General features: G+C 36.4%; 4 protein-coding genes across 10 annotated transcripts in view; 2 read left to right on the top strand and 2 right to left on the bottom strand.

The window, feature by feature from the left end:
- Window positions 1-318: 318 nt before the first annotated feature.
- Window positions 319-3,480, bottom strand: LOC149673801 (F-box only protein 22-like). 2 transcript variants are annotated; one of them, XM_089839541.1, is made up of 5 exons: window positions 3,154-3,480; window positions 2,551-3,070; window positions 2,139-2,313; window positions 1,825-2,068; window positions 319-1,754 (listed from the first exon to the last, which is right to left on the bottom strand). In XM_089839541.1, exons 2-5 carry the CDS (start codon window positions 2,866-2,868, stop codon window positions 1,169-1,171), a joined length of 1,323 nt encoding a protein of 440 aa, XP_089695667.1. In that variant the 5' UTR covers window positions 2,869-3,070; window positions 3,154-3,480; the 3' UTR covers window positions 319-1,168. The 2 variants fall into 2 exon arrangements, with proteins under 2 accessions (XP_089695667.1, XP_089695665.1); XM_089839539.1 differs by having other exon boundaries at window positions 2,551-3,480.
- Window positions 3,481-3,872: 392 nt separating this feature from the next.
- On the top strand, window positions 3,873-20,390 carry LOC149673802 (dystrobrevin beta-like). Of its 5 annotated transcripts, none has more exons than XM_089839536.1 (16): window positions 3,873-4,084; window positions 7,697-7,792; window positions 7,873-7,953; window positions 8,950-9,163; window positions 9,255-9,340; window positions 10,125-10,276; window positions 10,350-10,458; window positions 11,947-12,113; window positions 12,219-12,349; window positions 13,119-13,220; window positions 13,296-13,371; window positions 13,446-13,733; window positions 14,279-14,564; window positions 15,332-15,762; window positions 16,231-16,290; window positions 16,414-16,554. In XM_089839536.1, exons 1-15 carry the CDS (start codon window positions 4,057-4,059, stop codon window positions 16,264-16,266), a joined length of 2,283 nt encoding a protein of 760 aa, XP_089695662.1. In that variant the 5' UTR covers window positions 3,873-4,056; the 3' UTR covers window positions 16,267-16,290; window positions 16,414-16,554. The 5 variants fall into 5 exon arrangements, with proteins under 5 accessions (XP_089695662.1, XP_089695664.1, XP_089695663.1 ...); XM_089839538.1 differs by having other exon boundaries at window positions 16,234-16,290; XM_089839537.1 differs by having other exon boundaries at window positions 16,234-20,390.
- Window positions 20,364-22,972, bottom strand: LOC149673803 (actin maturation protease). Of its 2 annotated transcripts, XM_089839542.1 has the most exons (3): window positions 22,560-22,972; window positions 22,273-22,473; window positions 20,364-22,208 (listed from the first exon to the last, which is right to left on the bottom strand). In XM_089839542.1, the coding sequence occupies exon 3, from the start codon at window positions 21,395-21,397 to the stop codon at window positions 20,522-20,524; it is 876 nt and encodes a 291-aa protein (XP_089695668.1). In that variant the 5' UTR covers window positions 21,398-22,208; window positions 22,273-22,473; window positions 22,560-22,972; the 3' UTR covers window positions 20,364-20,521. The 2 variants fall into 2 exon arrangements, with proteins under 2 accessions (XP_089695668.1, XP_089695669.1); XM_089839543.1 differs by having other exon boundaries at window positions 20,364-22,473.
- The window catches only part of LOC149673804 (uncharacterized), a 33,004-nt gene continuing 28,116 nt past the window's right edge, over window positions 21,160-26,047 (top strand). The window contains exon 1 of the mRNA XM_089839532.1: window positions 21,160-21,294. The gene's annotated coding sequence lies outside the window, so the exon portion shown is untranslated. The remainder of the gene's footprint in view (window positions 21,295-26,047) is intronic.

Genomic DNA, 26,047 nt, shown 5'->3' on the forward strand with positions numbered 1-26,047 from the left:
GTGCTGACAACTGATGTAGTAACAGAGTATATACAGAATAAGCTGTCGTCCGAGATAGAGAGTTGCCGATCCTTTAGCGTGAAAACTAATTTCCTCACGCGCATTCTTTATCCATGGTCCAGCTATCAATGCCATCTCGCGGTAAAATAGGGAGAAAATAAGAAGTCTCGTTCCTTAAAAGTCTCCCCCTTCGAAACTACCGCGCACAGGCCTTGATTAACGTAGGCAGCGCTTTAACAAAACCTATTGACAAGTTCTTCCGTTTTATTTTCTCATTGTTGGGTATAAAAATGATTGCACAGGGATTAATACCGCCACGACTTTTAAAACTTTTTTATTTTCACAATACTGTAATAATAAGGTACGTGGCGCTTTAAAAAAAATTTGACAGGAACATTTTTATAACCACTTAAAAGGAGTGATAGCAGCCATATAACAAAAGGGCTAGAATTAATCCTAGGGTATTCAAATAAATATATTAAGTTATTATTAACATAGTAGTCAAGAGATTAAGCGTCGTTAACGCCTAAAAATGTCCATGACATGAAAAAAAAAACATTTTTGATTTTTTCACAAAGACATGACAAAAAGCATAAGTTTATAAGATATGTTCCATAAGTATGTCACTACCTATACTTCGTAATGCAAAAGCCTTAATGAGAGCTAGTTCGAGAACGACGCGAGAATTGACTACACTCGGTTTTGCCAGAGAGAATTTAGAAGGGGAGTGGAAGGGGTGGTTTGGAATGTAGCGCAACGTCGTCTGCTAAACGTTATCTAGGCAGGTCGATTTCCGGTATGATGCGTTTGTAACAGAGAGATTTTAGAACACGTGACCGGAAACTCGCCTACCCCAAAAAGCTCAACGCGACATCTTGTTTGGGCGTCATCACGTTTAATAGAGTCAAAGGGGGGCCTTCCACTCCCCTTCTAAATTCTCTCTGGTTTTGCAGTCCATCCTCCTATTTAGTCTGTACTAAGCCTTTGACAGCGCCTCACCAGGCGTCGCTTTACGGGAATCTATGACGTTTCGCCTACGTCACTTCATGACAAGCTCTCATTAACGAGTGACACACTTATGGAACATATCTTATAAACTTATGCAAAAAGTAACCAAATACCATCGCTTTATAGTATTAATATAATACTAGAAACTTTAGAAAGCAATTTAACTGCCATTCCAAGATAATATTACTATCACAAAAACCGAAGTTATACCATTAGTGCACAGTTTCTCTTCATTTGGGATTGTTTCATTCGGGAAATAGTTTATTCCCAATTTTCTATTTCCAAACATTCCAACCATTCTCACACCAGGAAATACTTGACTGAAGAGTTTTATTTGAACCTCTTTATCTTCAAAATCTTTAGAAAAACCAACGCAACACGGAAACAAAAAGGCGATGCTATATTTTTTCAAAGTGATTCCGTTTTTAAGTTCTTTTAGCTTGTCTAGAATTTGGTCCTTGGATTTTTTATATATTGGTACGAGAACCGAGGCCGCGTTTACGTCTCCCACTATCGCCAGTCCAGCTCCAATGAAGCCAGATCTGACGGTTAAGCGTTCCGAATATTTATAAGAGACCTCGTCACCTACGCTACCACCGACTGCTATTTGATAGTTACATCCTTTTAGGAAATAATCGGCGATGGATGTAGTGATTTGCCATCGAGTGTGCCGGTGCTCTGGTGGAAAAAAACTTCCAAATAGTAGCAGGCACTTGACGCTGGAAATCTGAGGTACTCCGGTTATCCTGGAAGAAATATTCCTTTACATTTTCCTCCACATTATTTTCATTCTGCATAGTTTATTAATTAACGTACTTAGATATCTGATCTTCGTTTAATAAATTTTCTGGACCATCTATGGGTCGTTTTAGTATAAATGGTATTTCAAATGGATACAATTGAACTCCTGGGATATTTTTAGGAAAAAACAGCGCGGATAAGGTGGGTTTATTATAGGATTCGTAAGGCCAAATTTTGTTCACGGGTGTTCCAATAACACCGTACGAAGACATACAAAGTGCGGAACATTGTTTGGGTAATTTTTCTAACATCCATCTTACTGTAACCGCAAAAATTAATTGAAAAATCTAGGTTCTTCCCGAAGAGGAATTAATTATTCGTTAAATTACCATCATTAACACTTTGCTTTCTACTTGATAACATGCTACAAATGAAGATCAAAACCACATTTGGCTCGATAAAACTATTTTTTAGAGCAATATCTAAACGTCGTACAAACACAGTCGCAAATTTGCAAACAAAGTCGGTCTCTTCTGGATCTACCTTTTTAATTTTATCAATCGTCTATGGAATGATAATATAGTCTTAGATATAATAGACTATTTCATTATTGACGTGGGGGAAGAGAACTTTACAGGGCGTAGGGGTCCGCCAATAAGCGCCGCTAGAGGCAGGGCGTGTTAGTTAGCTCCATCTGGCCTTGCCTCTAGGCGAGTCGGAAGAGACCCCTGCGCGTTGGTTTCTCTACAAGTAATTATAGGAATGGTCTATTGACAAGAAAGTCGAAAAAGCTAGATTCACCTGAAAATATGTAGATGGGGCTAGACGTTTTTGTTTTTCAGTGCCAACAATCTTGGACCATGTGCTACAAACTCTGGCGCACTTGTTTAAATCTCTGGCTCCTAAATTTTGGAATATTTTCTCTATAACAGGTGGGGTGGAGGAAAGGAATGATCCAACCCATTCTTCCACCATGGGAAGATTATCTTTCTCCCGCTTTGTTTCTCTTTTCAAACTTTTATCTTCATCAGATGAAGTTGACACCACTTCGTCAGAATTTAATGATTTTTCTGTATCACTAGAATCATTTTCTACGTCTGATGGGTAATGGCAATACATATTGCATTTATCTGTTTGCAAACAAAATTATAAGCACTGCCTCTAGAATAGATAATTTTCGTTTATGATGTCATTGATAGAAAGCTGAAATAGGCAGTGGCACCATAGATTTGTATTATCAGAGGGGAATAAAGAGATGAAATAACCGCTTTAGTTTATTGGTTTATCTTTCAGTGTTTTAACTCCTAGCCAGTAGATTTTCCTATTAAAATTTTAAAACAGCTATATATTCAACTTTAACCACTTCAAAACTTTTATTTATTCATAATTGTAAATATTTTGCACTCTATTGTATATTTTATAATCTTTTGTACACATTCCAAATTACTGTGGTCACCATAAGTCTTTTCAGAAGCTAATTATTGTTTTCTATTAGCTTCTGGTCGTTTCCGGCTTTTTGTACCGAAAGTCCGAAACCAGGGAGGAATCGAAACCGAATCAGGAAATAAATAGATAAATATTCATAATGCGAAAAGCGCTTTCAAAATTATTGTCCCTGGTTTTAACACGAATATTTCCAGCACTATGGCGAATTTGTCGTCTGCTATGGTTTAAGACTGGAATTCCCCCCGCTCCAGTGATTTAGGTAGGCGATTGCTAAGTGCTGCCGTGTAGCGCCATTTGGTAACCTAACCGCTGAGGATGCTGGGAGGACTATGGTGCCATTGGTGGGGGACGGGGGTACAGACTACAGAGACAAGGCTATGGGAGGTTTCCAGTTCCTCTCCATTCCTCTCTCCGTCAAGGGGAAAGTAGTACCAGAGAGAATTGAGAAGGGGAGTGGAAGGGGTGGTTTGGAATGTAGCGCAACGTCGTCTGCTAAACGTTATCTAGGCAGGTCGATTTCCGGTATGATGCGTTTGTAACACAGAGATTTTAGAACACGTGACCGGAAACTCGCCTACCCCAAAAAGCTCAACGCGACATCTTGTTTGGGCGTCATCACGTTTAATAGAGTCAAAGGGGGGGCCTTCCACTCCCCTTCTAAATTCTCTCTGGTAGTACGTTCCCATTTCCAGTCTAAGGAACAGACGGAGGAAGCCGTGCCGTTGATGGCGGCAATACAATACGAATTATAATGCGTTTTTAATTAATTTTTCGTGATAATTTTTAAGTTTTTATTAATTTTAACGCGAGTGAGTCGTGTGCTAACAATGACGGAAAAAAGGAATTAACACCCAAAACTATATGCCAGGCTACGCAGGATCAACCGAAGGTTCGTAAAACTTTTGACAAAGGCTTAACGTGAAATTAGTATTTTAGTGGAGAAGATTTTAGGGTTAGGGGCAATTGACCCCATCTTGGCAACTTTTATTTTGGAATGTCAGTGTTACGGAACTACTGTAGCGTTTATGCGTTTTAAACTTAATGAATCGCGAACTATAACGTTTTACGAGGTTACGGACTTTTTAAGTTAAAATGCTCGAGTTCCTACTGATATATATTGCCAAGATAGCATTTGACAGCTTATTAACGTGATTCTAGTCTAGTTAAAACAATTATTAAGTTTTTTAACGAAATGACATCTTAAAATTAATATTTGTGAGTTTACTTCTGACTAAATACAGCTACCAAAACCAAACCCTTTTGAAAAAAAAAATTAAAAATGCTTAATCACCTTAGTTCGTTAGCATAGTTTATGAGGTAATTTCCATAGAACTATTTTTAGAACTCGCTGCTAAATTTCCAAGAAAAATGTACTAAATACTGTAATATATACACAACCGAAATTTGTCTTTCAACAAAAATGGAGTTTAAAGATTTCGCCTTAGGGTTATAGTAATCTTCTAAAACGATTCTCTCATTAACATTACAAATATTTGACTTAACCAAGGATTCCTTAGCACCTTATTATGTTTATTTTGTCACCCTCTGGCACTCTTAAGCACCTCCTCTTCCTGTGAAAGCGCGTCAACTTAACCTAAAACCACGACCAAAGCCACAATATCTCTCCCCAATAGCCCGCAGAGTCTTAAAAATGAATCTTTGTCATTATGTTTTGTTAGATAAAAAAAGGGCCTAGAGAATGTTAAACGTTTTTTCTCGGTAGTACATTAGCTTACTGAAAGAAAAGTATTTTTTTTACTGATTGTCAAATGACAGTGGTGTGTACCAACTATTCAGAAAATGAGGCCAAACATGGTTGGGTTGGCGTATCCCCTCTATTTTTGTAACTTCTGTTTTTATTGAGCGATAAAAGATATCTACCACCCACTTACAAATGTCATTTTATCTGAAAATTGTCTGTCTGGCAATTTTGAGGCCCTTTAGTTAACTAGAAACCGTCGTCTGGGTGTTTAAACAGGGTTCTTATGAACATGGAAATCAGGGTAGGCCTTGAAATATCATGGAAATTGGTTTAGAGCAAAAACTCAGTGAAAAAATAGTAATTATTTTGAAAAATCAGGAACCTGACCTGAACTCATAACCAGGGTTAGTAGAGTTTGCTGGGAAACAGATGTTCTTTATTCATATATATTTCTTAATCAACTCGTGAAATATGTTAGGAGTTCTGGAAATTTACCGGAAGTACTCTTTAAAACGGGCTAATTAAATTTTGGTTTGGAAATTGCGTATGAACCCTGCTATCTGTTCGTTCTTCGACCATTAATTAAAGGGATGCAAATGCAATTAGTGTTCCCTTCTAATTAGGCCCTGCGTCAAAAGGTGTTGAATTTGTGTTGTTAATTAAATACCGCGTACCTAAAAGGTTGTGGTGGTAGAAAAATCAATTTTTACACCAAGAAAGACTCGGAGAGGCTACCAAAATATTTTTAGATCAGGTCTGGTAGTGTAGGTGAGGTGAGGTGAAAACCATTTTACAGGAGAAAGGGGGAAGGGGGGATGCCTGAAATATGATAGCCTTTACGACCAAGAAACTACTGGGTCAAATAACTCCGCTGAATTTTGCCGTTATCTGTACAAAACCAGACCAGACTACCTGTGAACTCAATTTCCAGGTAAAAATAGAAGTTTATATCCTGAAGTCAGATGATTTCAAACCAACCCCCATTTTAAAATAAACGAATCTAACAAAATTATGAACTTATGATTGCAAACTGACCACTAGTTGTCGTTGAACCGAACCTAACCTAACTTATCAAATTTAGAAGTTCATATTCTGACCGTAATCTAACCCTAACACTCGTGAATGGGTGTGATAAAATAACTTATTATTGACCATAATAAGGGTTATAACCTTCTGACATTTAGACTGGTACAGCGACCCCCTATGGTAAAGCGGGAATCCAAGGGGGGTCTATTACAATCACCGCGAAATGCTTTTATTTCCTGAAACTTAGCTTCCTAGCTTGAAAATCAATTCTTGTACAAGGAGGAAATATGGCCCTAAGCAATGATGTCAAAGACAGGCGTCAGGAAAGGAAATTAGTTTTAAAGGGGGGCGTTTTCAAAGGACTATTTCCTGAACACAAATCCCTTCCCGCGCGCGACTAGCTCGCTGTGGTGGTCATTTAGAAACCCCATACTTTCCCCCAGATCTTGTATTGTTAGTTTAAGCGGTCCTAGCTCCCTTGGGGGAGCGAGTTAGATAGATACTTCCTGATCTACCAAAGGCAAATAGATGTATAACAGAAAGTGAAACGGTAAGAATTTTAGAGATCAAACGATAGAACTCGCGTATGAATATTAGCAGAAGTATATTATTACTTCTCTGAGAGAGAAGTGTACCTAACACAAAGCGGGGTTATTGTAACATGATTCTTCCCAACATCCCTTGCAGGAAAAATCAGGGAAATAAATAGTTGACAAAATCCTCATGGAAAATTCAGGGAAATTTCCAATTTTTAGTAAAATTCAGTGAAATCGGGGAAATTTGCGTCAAACAGGGGCCGAGTAATTAAGCAAAACGTAAACAAACAACCCCCTCCATGGGAATAGCATTACACTATACTTTGGAGGGTCTTAACTCGGGTTCTACTAGAGATACGGGGATGTCATTTGAGGATGTTATGGTCCAATTTGTCCCCCATCCAACCATACTAACAACTTAGGGCTACGACAAACAGGGGCCGAGTAATTAAGTAAAACGTAAACAAACAACACCCAACCTTAGCTAAACGAGTGACAGGGTGGGTTAGCTAAACGAGTGCGACAGGGTGGGTTAGCTAAACGAGTGCGACAGGGTGGGTTAGCTAAACGAGTGCGACAGGGTGGGTTAGCTAAACGAGTGCGACAGGGTGGGTTAGCTAAACGAGTGCGACAGGGTGGGTTAGCTGAATCACATACGCGATCTAAATAATTCCCTCGTCTTTACTCTAGTAGCGCTTAACTGTTTTCCAAGGCGCATGCGTTTGTGGACTTTTGTCCCACGTCAAGACTATCAAGGTATTATGGGTTGATTGCTGAGGATTTAGTACCAAAGTTATAGAATTCACCCTAACTGGGTGCGATGCCCATATGAATTTGATGAGCGGGAGAGCAAACAAAAAGGTGCGTGAGCATGGGAAGAATCGTGTTACATAACTTAAGTATTAAGTGGATACAGAGTGTCATCCTTCTCCTCCAAAAATAGCTTGAGAGAAAGATATTCTCGGCCCTAGTACTTAGGTTTTCATTAACCTCCTCGGTGCGTGTCTCACTTTCCGTTAATTCTATTTGCCTCTGCCAATACTGAAACATTCGACTGACGGTTGATTTTTGGGGATGGCAGTCTTAGAAGCATTTTTTTTTTGTTATTGGGAAAGCGGGTATTATTTTTTTGCGTTAAGCTACATCCCTTTCAAGGTTGTTTTCTACTATATAGTTAGATTTATTTTCGCTGTAACTATAGAGATATCTTTTGAAGTGATTATAACTAACTTTTAAGGGTCAGCCAGGATGATGGAGGGACGATATCATGATGATATGAGCTCAGGCTCTCAGGGTCCCATCGCTGACTTTAGGAACCTAATGTCCGAACTAAGTAAATACCCTCAGCGACTTGTTCCCATATTTAGATCGGTTGATAGATTCTCAATTTACATTTAAATTAATTATAAACAGAATCGCAAAACTACGACGTGATAAGATTTGCAACTTATAGAACAGCATGTAAACTACGATTCCTTCAGAAGAAAACGAGCTGTAAGATTTAAAATTTCACTGCAGGGTTGCCACAAATTAGGGAATGGTATTTAGCGCCTGTAGGTCCAGGGAAGGTTATGGAGTTCGAAAATTTCCGGGTAAAGGTCAGGGACAGGCCAGGAGTTGTGATATCGGTGCTTATATGCAAGGGAAACTTCCTAGATTTTATAAATTTTCCCTAAACCTTCGGGGAAACGTTGAGGCATTTTAAAATTTGGCGGTTCAAGGTCAGGGAAACGTCGAGGTGTTTAAAAATCGGAGCTTTTTGTTTGAAAGGTCAAACAAACGTCTGCAAATGTGAAAATTGGCCCTAAACTCTCAGGGAAACCGAGAAGTTTAAAAATTGGCGCTTCTAGGTCAGGGAAATTTCTTGGAACGTTAAAATGTACACTAAACCTTCAGGGAAGCGTCGAGGCGTTTTAAAAATTGGCGCTTCAAGGTCAGGGAAACGTCTGAGAACGTTAAAATGTACACTAAACCTTCAGGGAAACGTCTGAGAACGTTAAAATGTACACTAAACCTTCAGGGAAACGTCTGAGAACGTTAAAATGTACACTAAACCTTCAGGGAAACGTCTGAGAACGTTAAAATGTACACTAAACCTTCAGGGAAACGTCTGAGAACGTTAAAATGTACACTAAACCTTCAGGCAAACGTCTGAGAACGTTAAAATGTACACTAAACCTTCAGGGAAACGTCTGAGAACGTTAAAATGTACACTAAACCTTCAGGGAAACGTCTGAGAACGTTAAAATGTACACTAAACCTTCAGGGAAACGTCTGAGAACGTTAAAATGTACACTAAACCTTCGAGGAAACTTCTGGGAACGTTAAAATGTACACTAAACCTTCGGGGAAACATCTGGTATTGTTAAAATTGGCGCGTTTATAGGTTAGGGAAGATGTAACAGTTTTAAATTTTCCGAAACATTTGTGGCAACCCTTTTAATATTAAAATATTGGGCCTTTTAATGAATTTAATTGTGATTGCGATAGTAAACTTGGTGGATATATGGAACATAATTGAAGCGTTTAGGGAAAATGGGCTGAACACTCCGGAACCTAGAATGGAATTAAACGCGGCTCGTCTAGAAACGCTCCTTTCCTCCATTTTCTACCAATTAAACAAACGACTTCCAGCCTCCCAGCAAATTGATTTGGAAAGATGCACTTCGTTACTCCTTAATTGGTTTCTAGCCACTTATGACCCGTAATTAATCACTTTTTTTAATCATTTTATACCCTTTTCGAACCAAAAAAATCAAATCTGAAAGAAACAAAAAATTAAATATTCTTTCTAGTGACGAATTAGGAAGAGTGCGTGTTTTTTCGATCAAAATAGCTTTGTCTGTAATGTGTGCAGGAAAATTAGTCGATAAACTTCGATGTAAGTTTACTGTTATGCAAATATACAAATAAAATTTAATCCTAAGCCGAGGGGGGAACCACTCGTGAAGTTCTTTTGGGTGCTACAATTTTTTTGAAAATCTTACGTAGTCGCGCTTTGAACTTTTAAGCAACTCTCGGCTGTGATTTAGTTTAAAAAGGGATAGATTTAATTTTAGAAGTAGGAATGGAGAACAGAGGCGTGTCAAAGTCCCGGACCCCCTTCCCCGGGACCGGGGGGGGGTATGAAAGAAGCTAGGCGGGTCATAGCGCCAGAGGTAAAAGGGAATTACGTATTTTTCATCGTCCCTGTCAGCAACGTCATCAAAACGTAGTTTAAATGAGCCAATAAGATAATTTAAACTTTTGGTTACGTGTTAAAGGGAGGGGCTCTATACTGGGCTATGAGTCGGACTAAAATAAATACTAACCGTTCTCCATTCCTATTTCTAAAATTAAATCTATCCCTGGTTTAAACAAATGCCACAAGATGCTCCCATAATTGAGGGGTGGAGTTGACTGCCCCTCTAAGCTTAGCGAAGGCTGGATTTAGTTCTGATTGGCTCCTGCCTTAAATTGGCAAGGTAAAATTTGAGTGTAGAAGATCAACCAGAATGTTAGAGGAATGCTACAGGGGCCGACATTTGCTTTAAGTCTTTGAGTGAGTTCAAGCGAAGAAGTCATTTGGTGTTTAACATATTTTTATTATGCTTGTGGTTTCCCCACTGGCGCTATAAAATGCCGGAAGAACGTTTTCAAAATGTTAATTAACTTAATTTATTTAGATATATTTTCGTTAATCAGCGATAATAACGGATTACTTTTACATAACAAGTTCGCTGACTTTTTGAAGGAAGCGGTTGCTTTGCCGTGTTCAGTATGCGAATCACCTACATTCGGCTACATCGACAGTCTTCCAGCTTCTATTTTCGATCCGGTATTGCCTTGTTGGTTAATCCCCCCCTCCCCCCTTTAACCCCTTCACTTTTTCAAACTCTAAATGATTACAGCACTCCAAAGCAACTGTAAACGATTTTTTGGATACTTTTATGCTGGACCCTAGTCCCCCTTGCCTAATGTGGCTCTCTTTACTACACAGACTAGCTAACGTAGAAAATGGTGCGTACAATGATCTAATTTTCGTTAGAAAATAGATACATGCTTGCTTCCTTAATTTATGCTTTTTGTTTGGTATTGTTTCAAGAGCACTTTTTTCTTTTTTTGTTGTTTTTGGAGGGCGGGTGTCATATACCATTTGAATAGATTGTTTTTACATACCCTTTTTTAAAGTTTTTGTACAAAATTTGCGTCATGTACCCTTCAAAATTGTAAAAAAAAAAATGGTTTTTGTACTGAATAATAGTTTCACGAACCCTTGACTATTTTAATTATTTTTATTGAATAGTGTTATATACCCTTGAAAATATTTTTGTATCGAGAAATTGAAATAATTTTATTATTTTTGTTGAAAAAGTGATACATTACCCTTCAAATTATTTAAATTTAAGATCATTGTTGGAAAATGTGTCACGTACCCTTTATTTATTTATTTTTGTGTACAGAAATATGTCACATACCCTTTATTTTGTGTACAGAAAAATTTCACGTGCCCTTTATTTTGTGTACAGAAAAATTTCACGTGCCCTTTATTTTTTCTACAGAAAATTGTCACGTACCCTTTATTTTTTCTACAGAAAATTGTCACGTACCCTTTATTTTTTCTACAGAAAATTGTCACGTACCCTTTATTTTTTCTACAGAAAATTGTCACGTACCCTTTATTTTTTCTACAGAAAATTGTCACGTACCCTTTATTTTTTCTACAGAAAATTGTCACGTACCCTTTATTTTTTCTACAGAAAATTGTCACGTACCCTTTATTTTTTCTACAGAAAATTGTCACGTACCCTTTATTTTTTCTACAGAAAATTGTCACGTACCCTTTATTTTTTCTACAGAAAATTGTCACGTACCCTTTATTTTTTCTACAGAAAATTGTCACGTACCCTTTATTTTTTCTACAGAAAATTGTCACGTACCCTTTATTTTTTCTGTCGAAAATTGTCACGTACCCTTCATTTAATTTTTTCTGTCGAAAATTGTCACGTACCCTTCATTTAATTTTTTCTGTCGAAAATTGTCACGTACCCTTCATTTAATTTTTTCTGTCGAAAATTGTCACGTACCCTTCATTTAATTTTTTCTGTCGAAAATTGTCACGTACCCTTCATTTAATTTTTTCTACAGAAAATTGTCACGTACCCTTCATTTAATTTTTTCTACAGAAAATTGTCACATGCCCTTCATTTAATTTTTTCTACAGAAAATTGTCACATGCCCTTCATTTAATTTTTTCTACAGAAAATTGTCACATACCCTCCCCCCCCCCCGTACAGAAAAGTGTCAGTCAGATACCTTCGAAATTTGCAACTTAATTTTTCTGAAAGTTTAACATTAAAATCCCGGGGGGTTTTGTTGTTGTTATTGTGGAAAATGCGTTACATACCCTTGAAATCCTTTCTTCTCATAATCGTCGCAAAAAAAGCACCAATTCACGTACCCTTTAAAGTAATTACAATTCCTTTTGCTGTCTTGAATTGACGATAGTTTTACACCCGGTACTTTGTGACGGCTGCAATCGGGAATCATTTTTGGGTTTTCGATACAAGTGCCAACGTTGTTATAGCTATCAACTTTGCCAAGACTGTTTTTGGCGCGGTAGAACTTCCGGTAACCATAGTAATACACACGAAATGAAAGAGTACACCTCTTACGTAAGTCTTCTTTTCCACCCATCAAGAAAAAAAAGTCATTAAGCTCTCTAGATAGATAGTTAAGTGAACGGCTTCGATCTTTTTTTCCTATATATCACGACGTAGAAATCTCCCAGTAAACAACTGAGTCATTCGCTGAAGAAGTCTTTTCGTTGCGTACCTGAAAAACAACCTCACCAAAATTTACCCAGATTTCCTCCCGAACCCGAAAAACGTTTTAATCTCTCACACATCGTGTAAGTATCGCGCCTTGTTTATTTTTTTGTCTCTTCTAATCTTCTTGCGTTTTGAATTGCGTATTTCGAACGTTTACTTTTGAAACGGACGGACGTGTACCGTCAGGTAGTTGCAGCTTTGGTTTTATCGTGCGTGGAATTTTGATATTGTTGTCCATAGCGTCCGTTCTTAGTGTTTTGGTTGTTATTTTTACGTAAATTAGGAGTTTTGTCACATGGAATCGGTTAATTTTGCGAATGTTTCGAATGTAATCGGTAAAATTTCCGAATATTTCACTTAAAATAGGTAAACTCTTCGAATATTTCACTTCAGATAGGTAAATTCCACTTAAGATAGGTAAACTCTTCGAATACTTCACTTCAGATAGGTAAATTCAACTCAAAATAGGTAAACTCTTCGAATATTCACTTCAGATAGGTAAATTCCACTTAAAATAGGTAAACTCTTCGAATAGTTCACTTAAGATAGGTAAATTCCCCTTAAAATAGGTAAATTCTTCGAATATTTCACGTTAAATCGGTAAATTCTTCGAATATTTCACGTTAAATCGGTAAATTCTTTCTTCGAATATTTCACGTTAAATCGGTAAATTCTTCGAATATTTCACGTTAAATCGGTAAATTCTTCGCATATTTCTCGTTAAATCGGTACATTTTTCGAATATTTCACGTTAAAACGGTAAATTATTCGAATGCATCGCGTTAAACTAGGTTACAAATTAATCATTACTTAAAAGTAAAGTACTTAAGTATAACGATTATGGTATAGGCCTCCGAGCCCAATTCCCAGCCACAATGGTTTCCCGGAAATCATGAACCACACAACTTCCTACGATATGTCGTCGCTCGATAGCCGCTCTTTATCTAAAAGGTACACCAATCTACGCATTAATTAGCTTAACTGAAATTAAAGCGAGATTAAAAGACGAAAAATTGATAAATTTAGTTTCGAGTCTTCCAGAGAGGATGAGCATCGTTTGATAGCGAGATACGCGGCTAGATTGGCCGATACCGAGTCAACGGTAATTAAAAATAACCAAAGAATTAATTAGACTAATCAAGATTTGTTTAAAAAAAAGAATAAACGTGTTTTCAGATGCGAAGTCCCTCCGATTATAGTTTATCTTTGGATTCATCTCGTCAAAAAGATTTAATTTCGCAATTGGAATCCAAAAATCGTGAAATCATGAGAGAAATAATGAGATTACGTAAGCAACAAGAGAGGGAAGACGCCGCTCTTCAATCTGAACAAAATCCCACCTTATTGGCCGAACTACGTGGTCTCAGACAACGCAAAGAGGAACTAGAGAACCATTTGTCAACTTTGCAAGAAAGCCGACGTGAACTTATGGTGCAATTGGAAGCCTTGATGAAATTGTTAAAGGTATGAAATTATTTATTTTATTTTTCTTCACTTACGACGTAGTAACTTGGGTTTAAAATGGTGGTTTTACTTTTCCTTTACTATCCCTTTAACTATTAATTAATTGATTGACTAATTAAGTTTGCACCCATGTATTTGTCGAGTTTAATCCTTGACGACGGTTGCAATTGCTTAGAAAGCAATTTGCAAATATTGGCTTGCGATATTTTCGCGAATGAAGATTTAGATTTAATTTATTAGATTTCGATTTTTTTAGCTTTAATTTACCCTCATTTTAATTAATTTTAGTTAATTGTTAATTATTTGCGTAAGTTTGACAGAAAATCTCAGGAATTTAATCAGAAGAAAAAAACAATATTTATTTATTTTCCGAAGTATGAAAAATAAAAAGTTTAATTCAACTCAAATTCGAAAATATTTTAATTGGTTAAATAACAATTTAACGCGCATGTTCTGATTATGATCCCGCCTGGTGTGTAATTAACTCAATTCTTGGCTCCCTCTCGTGTCCTCGTCCACTCTTTTTTGTTGGCGTTGGGTGACAGAACCATCAGGCATCACCTCGTTCAACGCCAAATAGTTCCCCCAGATCGGGGACTTCAAAGTCACCACCGCTCTCGACACCTTACCCCCTTTCAACTTCGTCCCGTTCGGCTCCCACTACGCCAGGTAGCAATCCGCCAACGACGGACAGTCTGACGGGAGTCGGGGGCGATGTTAGGATGGCGTTCGGACAATCGGGAAGCAGTCGAAGTCTCAGAAACGATCTACTTGTCGCCGCTGATTCCGTCACAAATGCAATGTCTTCCTTGGTTAGAGAATTGAATTCAGGTCAGTCTAATGCTCGACTCGCGTCTCTTAAGTTAAGAGTACTTGGGGTTACTTGGATCTTATCTTAAGTTCAGTACTCGCGGTTACTTGGGTCTTATCTTAAGTTGTCTACTCGCGATTACTTGGGTCGTATCTTAAGTTGTCTACTCGCGATTACTTGGGTCGTATCTTAAGTTGTCTACTCGCGATTACTTGGGTCGTATCTTAAGTTGTCTACTCGCGATTACTTGGGTCGTATCTTAAGTTGTCTACTCGCGATTACTTGGGTCGTATCTTAAGTTGTCTACTCGCGATTACTTGGGTCTTATCTTAAGTTGTCTACTCGCGATTACTTGGGTCTTATCTTAAGTTGTCTACTCGCGATTACTTGGGTCTTAAGTTGTCTACTCGCGATTACTTGGGTCTTATCTTAAGTTGTCTACTCGCGATTACTTGGGTCTTAAGTTGTCTTCTCGCGATTACTTGGGTCTTAAGTTGTCTTCTCGCGATTACTTGGGTCTTATCTTGAGTACTCGCGATAACTTGGGTCTTATCTTGAGTACTCGCGATTACTTGGGTCTTATCTTGAGTACTCGCGGTTTTTGGTGTTTTAATATTTTAAGTTGAGAACTCGCGGTTACTCGGGTCTCTTATGTTGAGTACTCGCGGTTACTCTGGTTTCTTAGGTTGAGTACGCGCGGTTACTCAATTTCTCGAGTGCTCCAGCCCAAAATGTTATTGCAATTCAATTCGAGGGAATCACGTGTTTTGTTGTACTACTTCGCAAGATTCAGATGACGAAGACGGCGGAGGGGAACACAACAAAGTTTTTACGAGTCGCGATTTTGAAACGGAAGATACCGAGAGTGCCGTTGAGAGTTTGGAAGGTGGTGGTACACTCTGGCGCGAAGAACGACAAAGAGCGCAAGAAGATCGTTTCATAGCGGAGATTCAAGCCAGAAACAATCTCTCGTCAAACGCCGTGGTCGTTACAACGGGTACTCAATCGGGTGGAGCACTCAACAACGGAGGGGGATCCGTAGCCACAACAACTTCAACGGGTACTGGAACTTCCAGTAACGCCAATAATGTCACAACGGCATCTAGTAGAGGTTCTCTAGTCGAGGAAACGGCGGATGATGATCCCGAAGCTGAGAGATTAATAGAAAGCGGGGATGAAGATGAGGATGATCAAGAACTTTATGATAACGATCCCAAGGTACGTTTTTTCATCAGTTTTTTTTTTATTTAGAAGTAAGGGAAAATAGAAACATAAGTTTATAAGTCTGTTCCATAAGTATGACACTTCCTATACTTCGTAATGATAGAGACTTACTGAGATTTAGTTCGAGAACGACGCGAGAATTGACTACACGCGGTTTTGCAGTCCCAATTTTCCTATTACATCTGTACCAGGGATAGATTTGATTTTAGAAGTAGGAATGGAGAACAGAATAATCTGGGCGCGCGTAGTGACAAACTTATGGAACATAACTTATGAACTTATGATAGAAACGTCCGAAAGTGGAAGCCCCAGCGCCTACCCCTTCTATTATTTATTTATAAAAATTTCCGTTTATTATTTAGTAATTTATTTTTAAAGAGTAATCCCCAACTTTATTTTATTTTAATTATAATCCAATTAAATTATTGTTCTCTTTCTTTCTTTCTGTTTATTGTTTCTTAGAAGAAAAACAAAAAAATAAAACCAGAACGACGGTGATAAAAAAAAAACAATTATTTTTTGGTTCGTTATAATTCATTTAATTTCAATTCCCTTAATCATAATCATAATCATAATTATAATTTCAACGGATAATAATTAAATAATAAGGGTTATAAAATCACGCCTATAATTATTTAAACAAAGGATTTAGATGTTTTCCAACGTCACGCTTCATTAACAACTGACGACGAGAGCTACGTAAGAACGGATGATGATGAAGACGGTGGGAATACTGATTGGGAGGATAGTATGAGACGATGGGTTAATCGCTAACAAACAAACAAAAACTAGCGGTAAAAATACTATATTTTTTTTTTCATTTTGGGGGTGTATTTTATTTATCTAGTTGTACACCGGGTATTTTAATTTAACTTTAAAGGGAGTATAAAGACCCTAATTATGGGTAAATCATCTAATTACTAAACTTACAGCGCGCTAATTACCCTTGAAATAATTTTCAATGGTCGTATGCTTGTATAGCAGACGGTTTTCAACATTGTTAGGCTTAAATCATGTAAAAACCCTAATTTTGACCAAGTGGATCGTCTAATTAATTACCCCCTAAATTCTAGTTAACAGCAAGTAAAAGTGGTTATTAATTAATTAACCCCCCCCCCGTTCTTATAGCAGACGATCTCTTTATACTCTCTTTAGGCTTAGATATTTAAGTTTTAATTCTGGGGATCATATTTAGTAACTAAGAATGACGTAATGATGTCGTAAAGTTGTTATATAACTAGACTTAGAACTCCGTGTACACAAAGTAAGAAAAAGTACGCATCAATATGGCCCCGCCCCCTTCTGGTGTTATAAACTACAACCGCAATCAATCAAAGGCAAATTAAAATGATAGAAAGTGAGCTAACCACACACAGTGGAGTGTCCAGTATGATACTAACCACCATAAGTTCATAAGATATGTTCCATAAGTTTGTCATGAAGTGTCGTAGGTCGTAATGCGACGCCTGGTGGGGCGTCAAAGGGTTAGGAAAGACTAAATAGGACCTAGATGGACTGCAATTTTTACCGAGTGTAGTACTTCAATTCTCGCTTCCGTCGTTCTAGAGCTAGCTCGAGCTGTAAAGCAAGTAGTCCACTTAGCCTTGCGAAACCTTATTGTTACCGTTTTGAGTTCGTAAATCATCCGAAAGAGGGCGCCCATTACCTAAGTCCGAAAGCATCGTTTAAGAAACGTTATCAGATCATTCAGATGGCGTTCTGTTCGTATTTGGATACGTGACGTTACGTTAACGATACGGTTCGCAAGGCTTAGTGGACTACTTGCTTTAGTCTCTAGCATTACGAATAGTATAGGTAGTGTCATACTTATGGAACATATCTTGTAAACTTATAATACCACAGGTGGGGGGGCTGTAATTCTTTTTCTTTGGCTCATAGACAACTAAGCTCACTTTCTCTTCTTCATATTTGCTTTTGCTAAAATTAGTTATAACTTTTGAAATGATGTAGAACGATGTACCCGTAAATATAAATATTTGCACTACTATACCAACGTGAATGCCCTGTGTTTTTTTTAAAAACAAACAAATGAAAACGTTACAAAAGTTGTTTGTAAACAAAAACTGACGCTAATTCAATATATATTGTATCGTCGCAGCAGCTGTGAATCCAATTGCATTTTACCAAAAAAAAAATTCATAAAAAAGCCCATAAACAAAAGTAAATAGTGCTTTTTTAACAAAAATGATCGAACTGCGATAATTTCTAAAAATAAATAAATAAATAAAAACCATAGACAAATTATGCCTGGAATAGTTTTTGAAAACTTAAAATAAAAAATAAACAGAAATTTCTAACGCTTTTAAAAAGACAGAGAAATATTAAAAAAAAAAAACAAATTTAAATTTTCTTACCATAGCGAACATTCTGCTTTTTATCAGAAGTAAATAAGATAAATTTCAGTCTTATTTACTTCTGTTTTTAATACAAAAGAATCTTAAATTACTAAATGAAACACTGCCAAAAGGAATAAGGTTTTTAGAGAAGCAAGCTAAGCGTTTTAAAGGTTCAAAACTTATGCAAATGATACAAAAAAAAACATACAATACTTATGTGAAATTAAAATTGCCTTATGAACAAGTGGGCTAGCGCAGTTTTAACAAAATCCTATAATGCTATCAAGAAGTTATATCTAGTATCTCAGAGAAAGGTATAAATTCGCCACATTTCCAGCTTTATCTCCAGTCCAAACGTAGGTCCGAAGTCAATCCCCCCCCCCCCCCCCGTCTCTAAATTACAACCAGCAGCATCTCATTGGTTCTTGAAATCTCACGTCAGCGCGACGACGCGAGTGACGAAAATTACAGTCATATTTTGCGACTGAGGAGAGGCCAAATAGCCCGGCGCCTCCTTTTACGTCCCCCCTTGTATTTTGAAAGGGGGAATGGGACTATGGCGCGCGAATACAAAGGCATCTTATACCTTCTCTCTGAGATACTGATATAACTTCTTGATGCTATTTAACCATTTTTGGGGATTTGCGAAAAACGTAATGGAAAGTTTGCCAGGGAATAAATACTAAATTACTATAATTAGGCTTAACCTAATAATTAAGAAAATTCAATAAAAACTCCTTTAAACTTTTAAGAACAAGAATGAAAATTAACCACCGATCCTCATAGTTAATTAATTTTAACTAATTAGGACATGATTTTAAATTTAATATGATAATAATCTAAATGAAATATAATAAAATGGGGCAGTATTAATTAATTGGATTCAAAATAATTAATTAATTAATTAATTAAACCGGTAGGTAATTTAATATAATAATTTGGTGCGAATTAATCATAATTAAGAATTAATTTTCAAATTAAGGCTTTAATTCAAATTATATAAATATAATATTCTAGTCTTTAGTGAAATGAAAGCTTCATACCCTTTTTTCGTTATATATATTAATAATTGACGCTAATTAATTATAATTATAATTATAATTAGGCTAAGGCTTAATGGTGAGAAGCTTTTTATGTTGTAAATTTTACGTGCCAAAGAGTAACAATGATTTAGTTAAAGTATGATGGTTTTTTTAATATAAAAATAAAAATGTTCGTTATTTTTAAAAGTCCCCTAATTTTAGTCCAAGAAATCGACGTGTTTTTCTCTCTCCTCCCTCCATGTAGAGTTATTAAAAAATGTGTAGATATTTAATAGATATTAATTATAATATAGATAATTAACTCAGCTTGGGTAATTCAACGCTGTTTATCTGACTTAGAGTGTAGAAATTCCAATTTTTCCCTTAAAAAAAAAAAAAGCTAAAGCTTGCAATATTTAAATGTATTTAAAAACGTTTGAGAAAGTTTTGAAGGCACATATCAATTGGGTCATTTAAATTATTAATTTTAAAATTAATTAAAATTGGTGCTACAAAAAATTTGGGAAACGGCTTAAAATTAAATTTTCCAATTATTTTAATTAATTATTTTTAAAATAACATTCCAAACGAAATTTAAATTTCCATTTTAATTAAAATTTATTTTTAACATATCAAAAATAATTTGTCAAAAAGAAAATAAATTACGCAAATAGTTGTAATCTTAGATGGTTTAAAATTCTCTTAGATTTTTAATTAAGAGAAATTAAACACATTTTTAAGATTGCAATTTACTATAATATATCGGCTTAAAATATATAACTAAAATTTATTTTAAAATGTTGCTCAACTAAATGTTTTACGAGAATTTTTTGTGTTAATATAATATGCTTCAGTCTTTGAAAGGTTCTAAAATTCAGTTTTAAACAATGAAATTTCTAGCCTTTCAAGGTTGTAAGTGTTTGTCTAAGAATGGGATATGGGAAAAAATTTATTTAGAAAGTGCGAAATAATGAAAATAAAACACAAGTAGATGTTGGATCTGTGTCAGTAATGCGCCCTTGGAAAGATGTGGCTTGCAATTTTAAACTAATCCGGAAGTTTAAAGTTAAATATTAGTTGTTAATTTCCGTTTAATTGTGTACTAGTAAAGATTGATTAGTTCTTTTGGGTTTAGTACTAAAAACAAACTGGAGAAAATTACAGTAACAACAAGAAAAATGTGGTTGTTTTTGAACTAAACCAACAAGAAAAATAATTAAATTTTCGGTATTTCCTACAACTATTTTATTCTTTATTCAGTTATTAATAATACAAAAACATTCCAGACAAAATACCGCTTCAAAGTCATAATAAATAACAATCCATAGACCGAAAGTAGGCTTAAGTTAGGCCTACTCCATACTTTGTCACTTGTCAGTGCAAAAGCAGCATTTTATTGGCTAAGCCTTGCGCTACACCCTCAGGCGGTAAAACAAAATTATCTTCAGAATGTTTTGGCGACATTTCTTTGAGATTTTTATTGCTGGATTCCAAAGAATTCAGGGGCCAAAGTGCCAAAAATCGACTTTTTCCGTGACGAGCGGTGACGTAAATCTCGCCAGGGTCACGATCGGGGTCAACCCTGTTCAGAAATTCAATTAAACTCCGCGCGTCTCCCGCGTAGTGATACAACGATTCTAAGTTAGGGTCGCGATCAATTTTTAGGCCTTGGCACAAATTTAAATCTTCCAAAATTAATAAGAAACCGGTCAAAACTGCCCAGTGTGCGCTATGTCCATTTTTTAAGGCTGGTTCGTGATTAAAGTCGGCATCATAGGCTACTAAAGCGGGTTTGCCCTCTGACAGATGACCCAATAACCTCCTATTAGACCACGTGGTCACCTCCCCGGGGCATTCGGCGAATCGTTCCGCTATAATTTGCATATTTTGAATAGAGAACATTTCGCCCGAATTCGTGAACCCTATAGCTTTAGCTTCGACTAATAGATTTTCGGCAGTTTTCAATTCGGTCTCGTTGACCTTTACTAGTTGTTGCGCCATTTGTAAAGCCGAAAAACCACACGTGGGCCCCTCTTGCAAAATCGGTTTAACTTGCTTGTATGCAGCGAGTAATTTAACGTTTTGCAAACCCGATAAAGTAATCCACATCTTTTGGCATAATGTTGATATTTCGACTTTTGCATCAGGTAAGTTTTCATTTGGAGTTAATTTTGGTAAAAATGATACCTGATCCTTATAATTTGGGGACAGGGGCAACAATGGTGGGGGCGGAGGCGGTGGAATATTCATTTTGAAAATGGTTTATGTTAAGCCTTTGTTTTCTTTGATGGAGCAGACGATTCTAAGAATAGCGGGAAAGTTTCAATAGGTGGCTCTACTGACTCGCGCCATCACTCGCGGACGCGGGAAGGCGGGAACCGAAGTGAACTTGGATTTTTATAATTAATATAATCAAAGATCTAAATTAAACTTATTTAAGCGAAGTTAATCAGTATTTAAGTGTAATCTGCTAATTAAAATTGAGGTGTTTGATAATTCTATTATGTATATTGTATAGTAAATATGATGAGAAACAAATTTGACTTAAGCCTCGGCCGAAAGTTGACTAAACTCAGACTAGGGAGACCCAGACCTAATTCAATCAATGTGCATGGTCTCAGTTTCTTAGGCAAATGACTTGTTGTGGGTCAAAAGGTCATTCAAAAATAAAAAATTTAATGGGGCAATTTATATTTTAAGCTAATTTTACTGTGTGGTTAGTTTATTTTTACTATACTGGTCCGGGTACTTTGGAAAATCACGGAAGTTATCTCGGGTCTTGGTGACGCCAGTTTTCCTCGTAGTATCGATTTTATAATCTTAGCAATCCTTCATACGATGGTGCTATTATTCAAATGAACGCCTTTTTGTTTGAAGACTCCGTTTTTGGGGGGTTCTAGGGGCTAAAACTAAACTAGGAAAGTCGGAAACGAGCCACTAAAAGATCCCCGGTGTAATAATTCACGTCACCAACAAGCTGCCCATTTGTCGCTAAGCCTCGGTTATACTTTCTCCTAGCGAGAGAGGGAGAGAGATTAGTCGAAAACTTAAAGGGGTAGATCTGAAAAAAGATGAACAATATGAGACAAAAAACGCCAAAATCAGTCCATAAATAGGAAAATTACGTTTCTTCGAATTACACCGTGACGTTGCTGAGTTATTTTTGTATAACTTTGTCAATTCTTAACTGATTACCACATTGTTTATACCGATTTTATCCCTTAATGTAAATAGTGAATCTTGGCCTTATAAAGTACCCACATTTCTGTCCCTCTTATGTGGTGGGTGTATCTGTCAAATCCGACTAATTATTGACGTCCTTGTTTCTTAAAAAAAAAAAAAGAAACCCTTGGGTCTAAATAGCTAAATTTAGCTCCGTATTATGTTTACCGAATTTTTTTTTAAATCATACCATATTTTGGGATGGGGGCGTTCGATAAAAAACCTAAGCCATTGAAAACCCATCTTTATCAATATGAACGGGGGCGATTTCTAAATGCAGTCGCGTGAAATCATCGATATACCCTATATAGATTTTGTCCTCAAAAAGTCTAGATTGATAGGAAGCTTTATTGCACGGTTCGAAAGGCAGTTTGTCACGTGACGGAAACGGTAGTTTTAGGGGGTGGCTGGGGAGGAAACCGGAAGTAGTTGAAGCTTGGCTCAGTTTTCAACCAACCACCAAGGTTTGCTAGAATGATAGCTCATAAAAAACTGTCCAAAAATGTCAAACGATCATAGGTACCGTGTGGTATTTTCGTGCGTCCAACTTGATCTACCAAACATAAGTAACATAGTAACTATAAGTATGATATGCACTCTACATTGCCCGTTATTGTATATTTCAAGTTTAGTTGGTTTAAATCATGTTTTACACGGAAACACACCTTCATTAACATTGAATGTCATACTTATTGTTGTTATGTCATAGTGTAGTATCAAAAATACACCTAAAGGTTAAGCCTAAAACTAAGTAGGCTTAGCAGTGTCAAGAATTACGGTTTAAAACCTAGATGGAACTAATTTCTCGGTTATATTGTATTCTCTAGATAAATATGGGCGTGGTTAAACTCTCTGACGTCATTTTGACGTATCGTTTTGGCGGGGTTACCTCTTTTTGAATAATGGTAGAAATTTCTTTTTGTTTTTCTTGAGAGTTTTACAAAGATAAATTGGTATTTTAACATCGAAAATACCGAATCGGCGTTTCTTAGATTCTTATGTGTTCTAGGTTTCACGCTTTTTCGCGCCAGTTTTTTTCTTCAACCCTTTTGTTAGAATTAGGTATAGAATGGTATCTAATCGATTATCTCAAATTGATTGCGCGTATCTTTATTATAGAAGCCATTTTTTATTTGATTTAACATAAGTTCATAAGATATGTTCCATAAGTTTGTCACTGGTTACAAACTGGAGCTTGTCATGAAGTGACGTAGGTCATAGATTCGAGGTAAAGCGACGCCTGGTGACTAAATAGGAAGACGGACTGCAAAATTAACCGAGTGTAGTAAATTCTCGCTTGTCGTTCTCGAACTAGCTCGAGCTGTAATTCTCTAGCATTACGAACTTGTATAGGTAGTGTCACACTTATGGAACATATCTCTTATAAACGTGTGGTTTTATTCTATTAAACCGGCGAGTTGACACATTATTCGGTATTCGACGACTTCGGAGCGATGTCGCGAATATTTGCTACACGGTAAAGAGTGAAAAATGTGTTGCTCCAGCTTTAGAGACTGATCGTAAATTAAGTTTGTATGAAAAGAAAACTTTCTAGGACGGTAATCGCTATTTAATCTTGTTTTATTCGAATAAAAATTGAATTAATCGAATAAAACTCTCAATTATTTAACCGATTGATCCGTAGAAGTTGGGTCATTTTCGAAGATTAACAGCCTTAAGATTGGCCCCTCCCCTTTCTTCCAAAATGGCGGAAAATTTTACAGGGGAAGATCTAGACTATATCGTGCAGCGGTTACATAAATGGGTCAAAAATTATTCGAAGCGGTCAAGGCATCGTATACGCAAGGCGCTCTCTCTCTCTAATCAGCTTATTAGCTAGCAACCACGCCTCCCTTCTCTTTCTCCAGCTAAGCCTTGGTCAAGAATTTAATGCAGACCACAGGTAGAAAAGCATAAAACCGACCTGTATACTTAATTATCTTACGCGCTTCGTGGCGCGAAGAAATAAGGTTTCGCCTTGAGAAACAGGTGCATGTTTTCCAAGGTAGGGTTGACTAGTAACCCTAGATAGTGAAGAACAGTTTGTGTCTTATAAATAAACTACTATATAGGGAATAGTATAAACTGGACTGTATAGCTTTGTTGATTCAAAAATATATATATAATAATATACAGGGTGTTTCTGAAGAGTCCATCAATAATGAAGGAGCGTGTTTATTGGGCTATTTTGAGTCGAAAATGTTCCATGACATTTTGCCGTCCGAGCCACTGTTTTTGAGTTATGATTTGAATGTTTTAGGGATGATCCCTTAATTAAATTACAGTTCTATTTCAATTTTCTAATTAAATTTAAGGGGTCATACGTAAATTACTCCAATTCCAACTTGAAAACAGTGGCTCGGACGGAAAATAGTCATAGAACATTTCCGACTCAAAATGTTCCTATAAACACGTCCCTTCATTATTGATGGACTTTTCAAAAACACCCTGTATATTCAAGATCATGGGGATCGTTAAGGTTCTAGTGTATCGAAGGCAATACTAAATATAATTTCCAAGCTTAATGTTTAACTGAAGGGGAATTTAAATTTGGATCTGTATTATGTCTTAATAATAATAATAATAAATTAAAAAAATAAAATAATAATAGGTAAAACTTTTCTAATGTATTTCCTGTGAACGCCTGTAGAACTGTTTACTCTGCTGCACTCTCGTGTTCAGGGAGAAACAATCTTACAGGGGCAAAATAATTTTTTTTTTGGAATTTTAGTTTTAAATCGAATATTTTAAAGTTAAGTTTAAATAATTTAATTTGACTAGTAATTAAATCTAGTTTAATTTATTAAATTAATGGGGGGGGGGTTAAATTATATATGGCAACGAGTTAATTTTCTTAAAAAAATTTCAAGCCATTAACGAGTTAATTTTCTTAAAAATTTTTAAACCTTCATTAATAATTTATTAATAATTTATTATGAATTTTTAAAAACATCATCCTGTTATTTGATGTACAAATTTACATAAAATTTTATTTTCGTACTGACGTCATAATGGGGAAACATTGGAATAATAACGCCTTCAATATCAAGATTGAATTTCACCAATTATCCATGGAGCTATTACAACAACTACACCACAAGACTCCGGGTGGTGTGTTGATACTTTGTACTTCTGTGGCTTCTCACTTGTCTGCGAAGGGTGTGTGTGTATGTAATGTTCTTGTTGCTAGCTGTGACTGTCATCTACATTGAGTTGGCGTTACCTCACCTGGTCAGCGAATAAGGGGGGTCTTCCATTAAGTACAATTACAGAATACATTTTGTTGAATCATAGCTTAGAGCTCTCTTCTTTTTGTAACGGACGGACGGACGGCACGCCCTATTTACGGTGGTAATTGCTTACGTCATATTTCTTCACCCTTGCCTTAGATTGAAGTTATTTCTTGGTCCTTGTCTTTTAGGCTTAGGTCCGTAAGCCTATATCTAGAAATTGGAAAAAAAAACATTGGGTCATTCTTATGACTTAAGTGTAACGTTAGAAATCAACCCATATTTGATTGACAGAGCTTAGAAATAAGCGTGTAAATACAAGGTTGAGTGATTCCGGTAAAATAGGCTTAAATTTAAGCCTATTTATTAAAAGAAACTACAGAGAAATCGTTTTTTAAATCCCCTGAAACGATTTCGAAACTTGAACCTCTATTATTATTATTATTAA

The sequence above is a fragment of the Phalangium opilio genome, unplaced genomic scaffold, assembly GCF_054372755.1.
Source record: "Phalangium opilio isolate 3A_F unplaced genomic scaffold, DU_Popi_V2 ptg000048l_1, whole genome shotgun sequence".
Lineage (NCBI taxonomy): Eukaryota > Metazoa > Arthropoda > Arachnida > Opiliones > Phalangiidae > Phalangium > Phalangium opilio.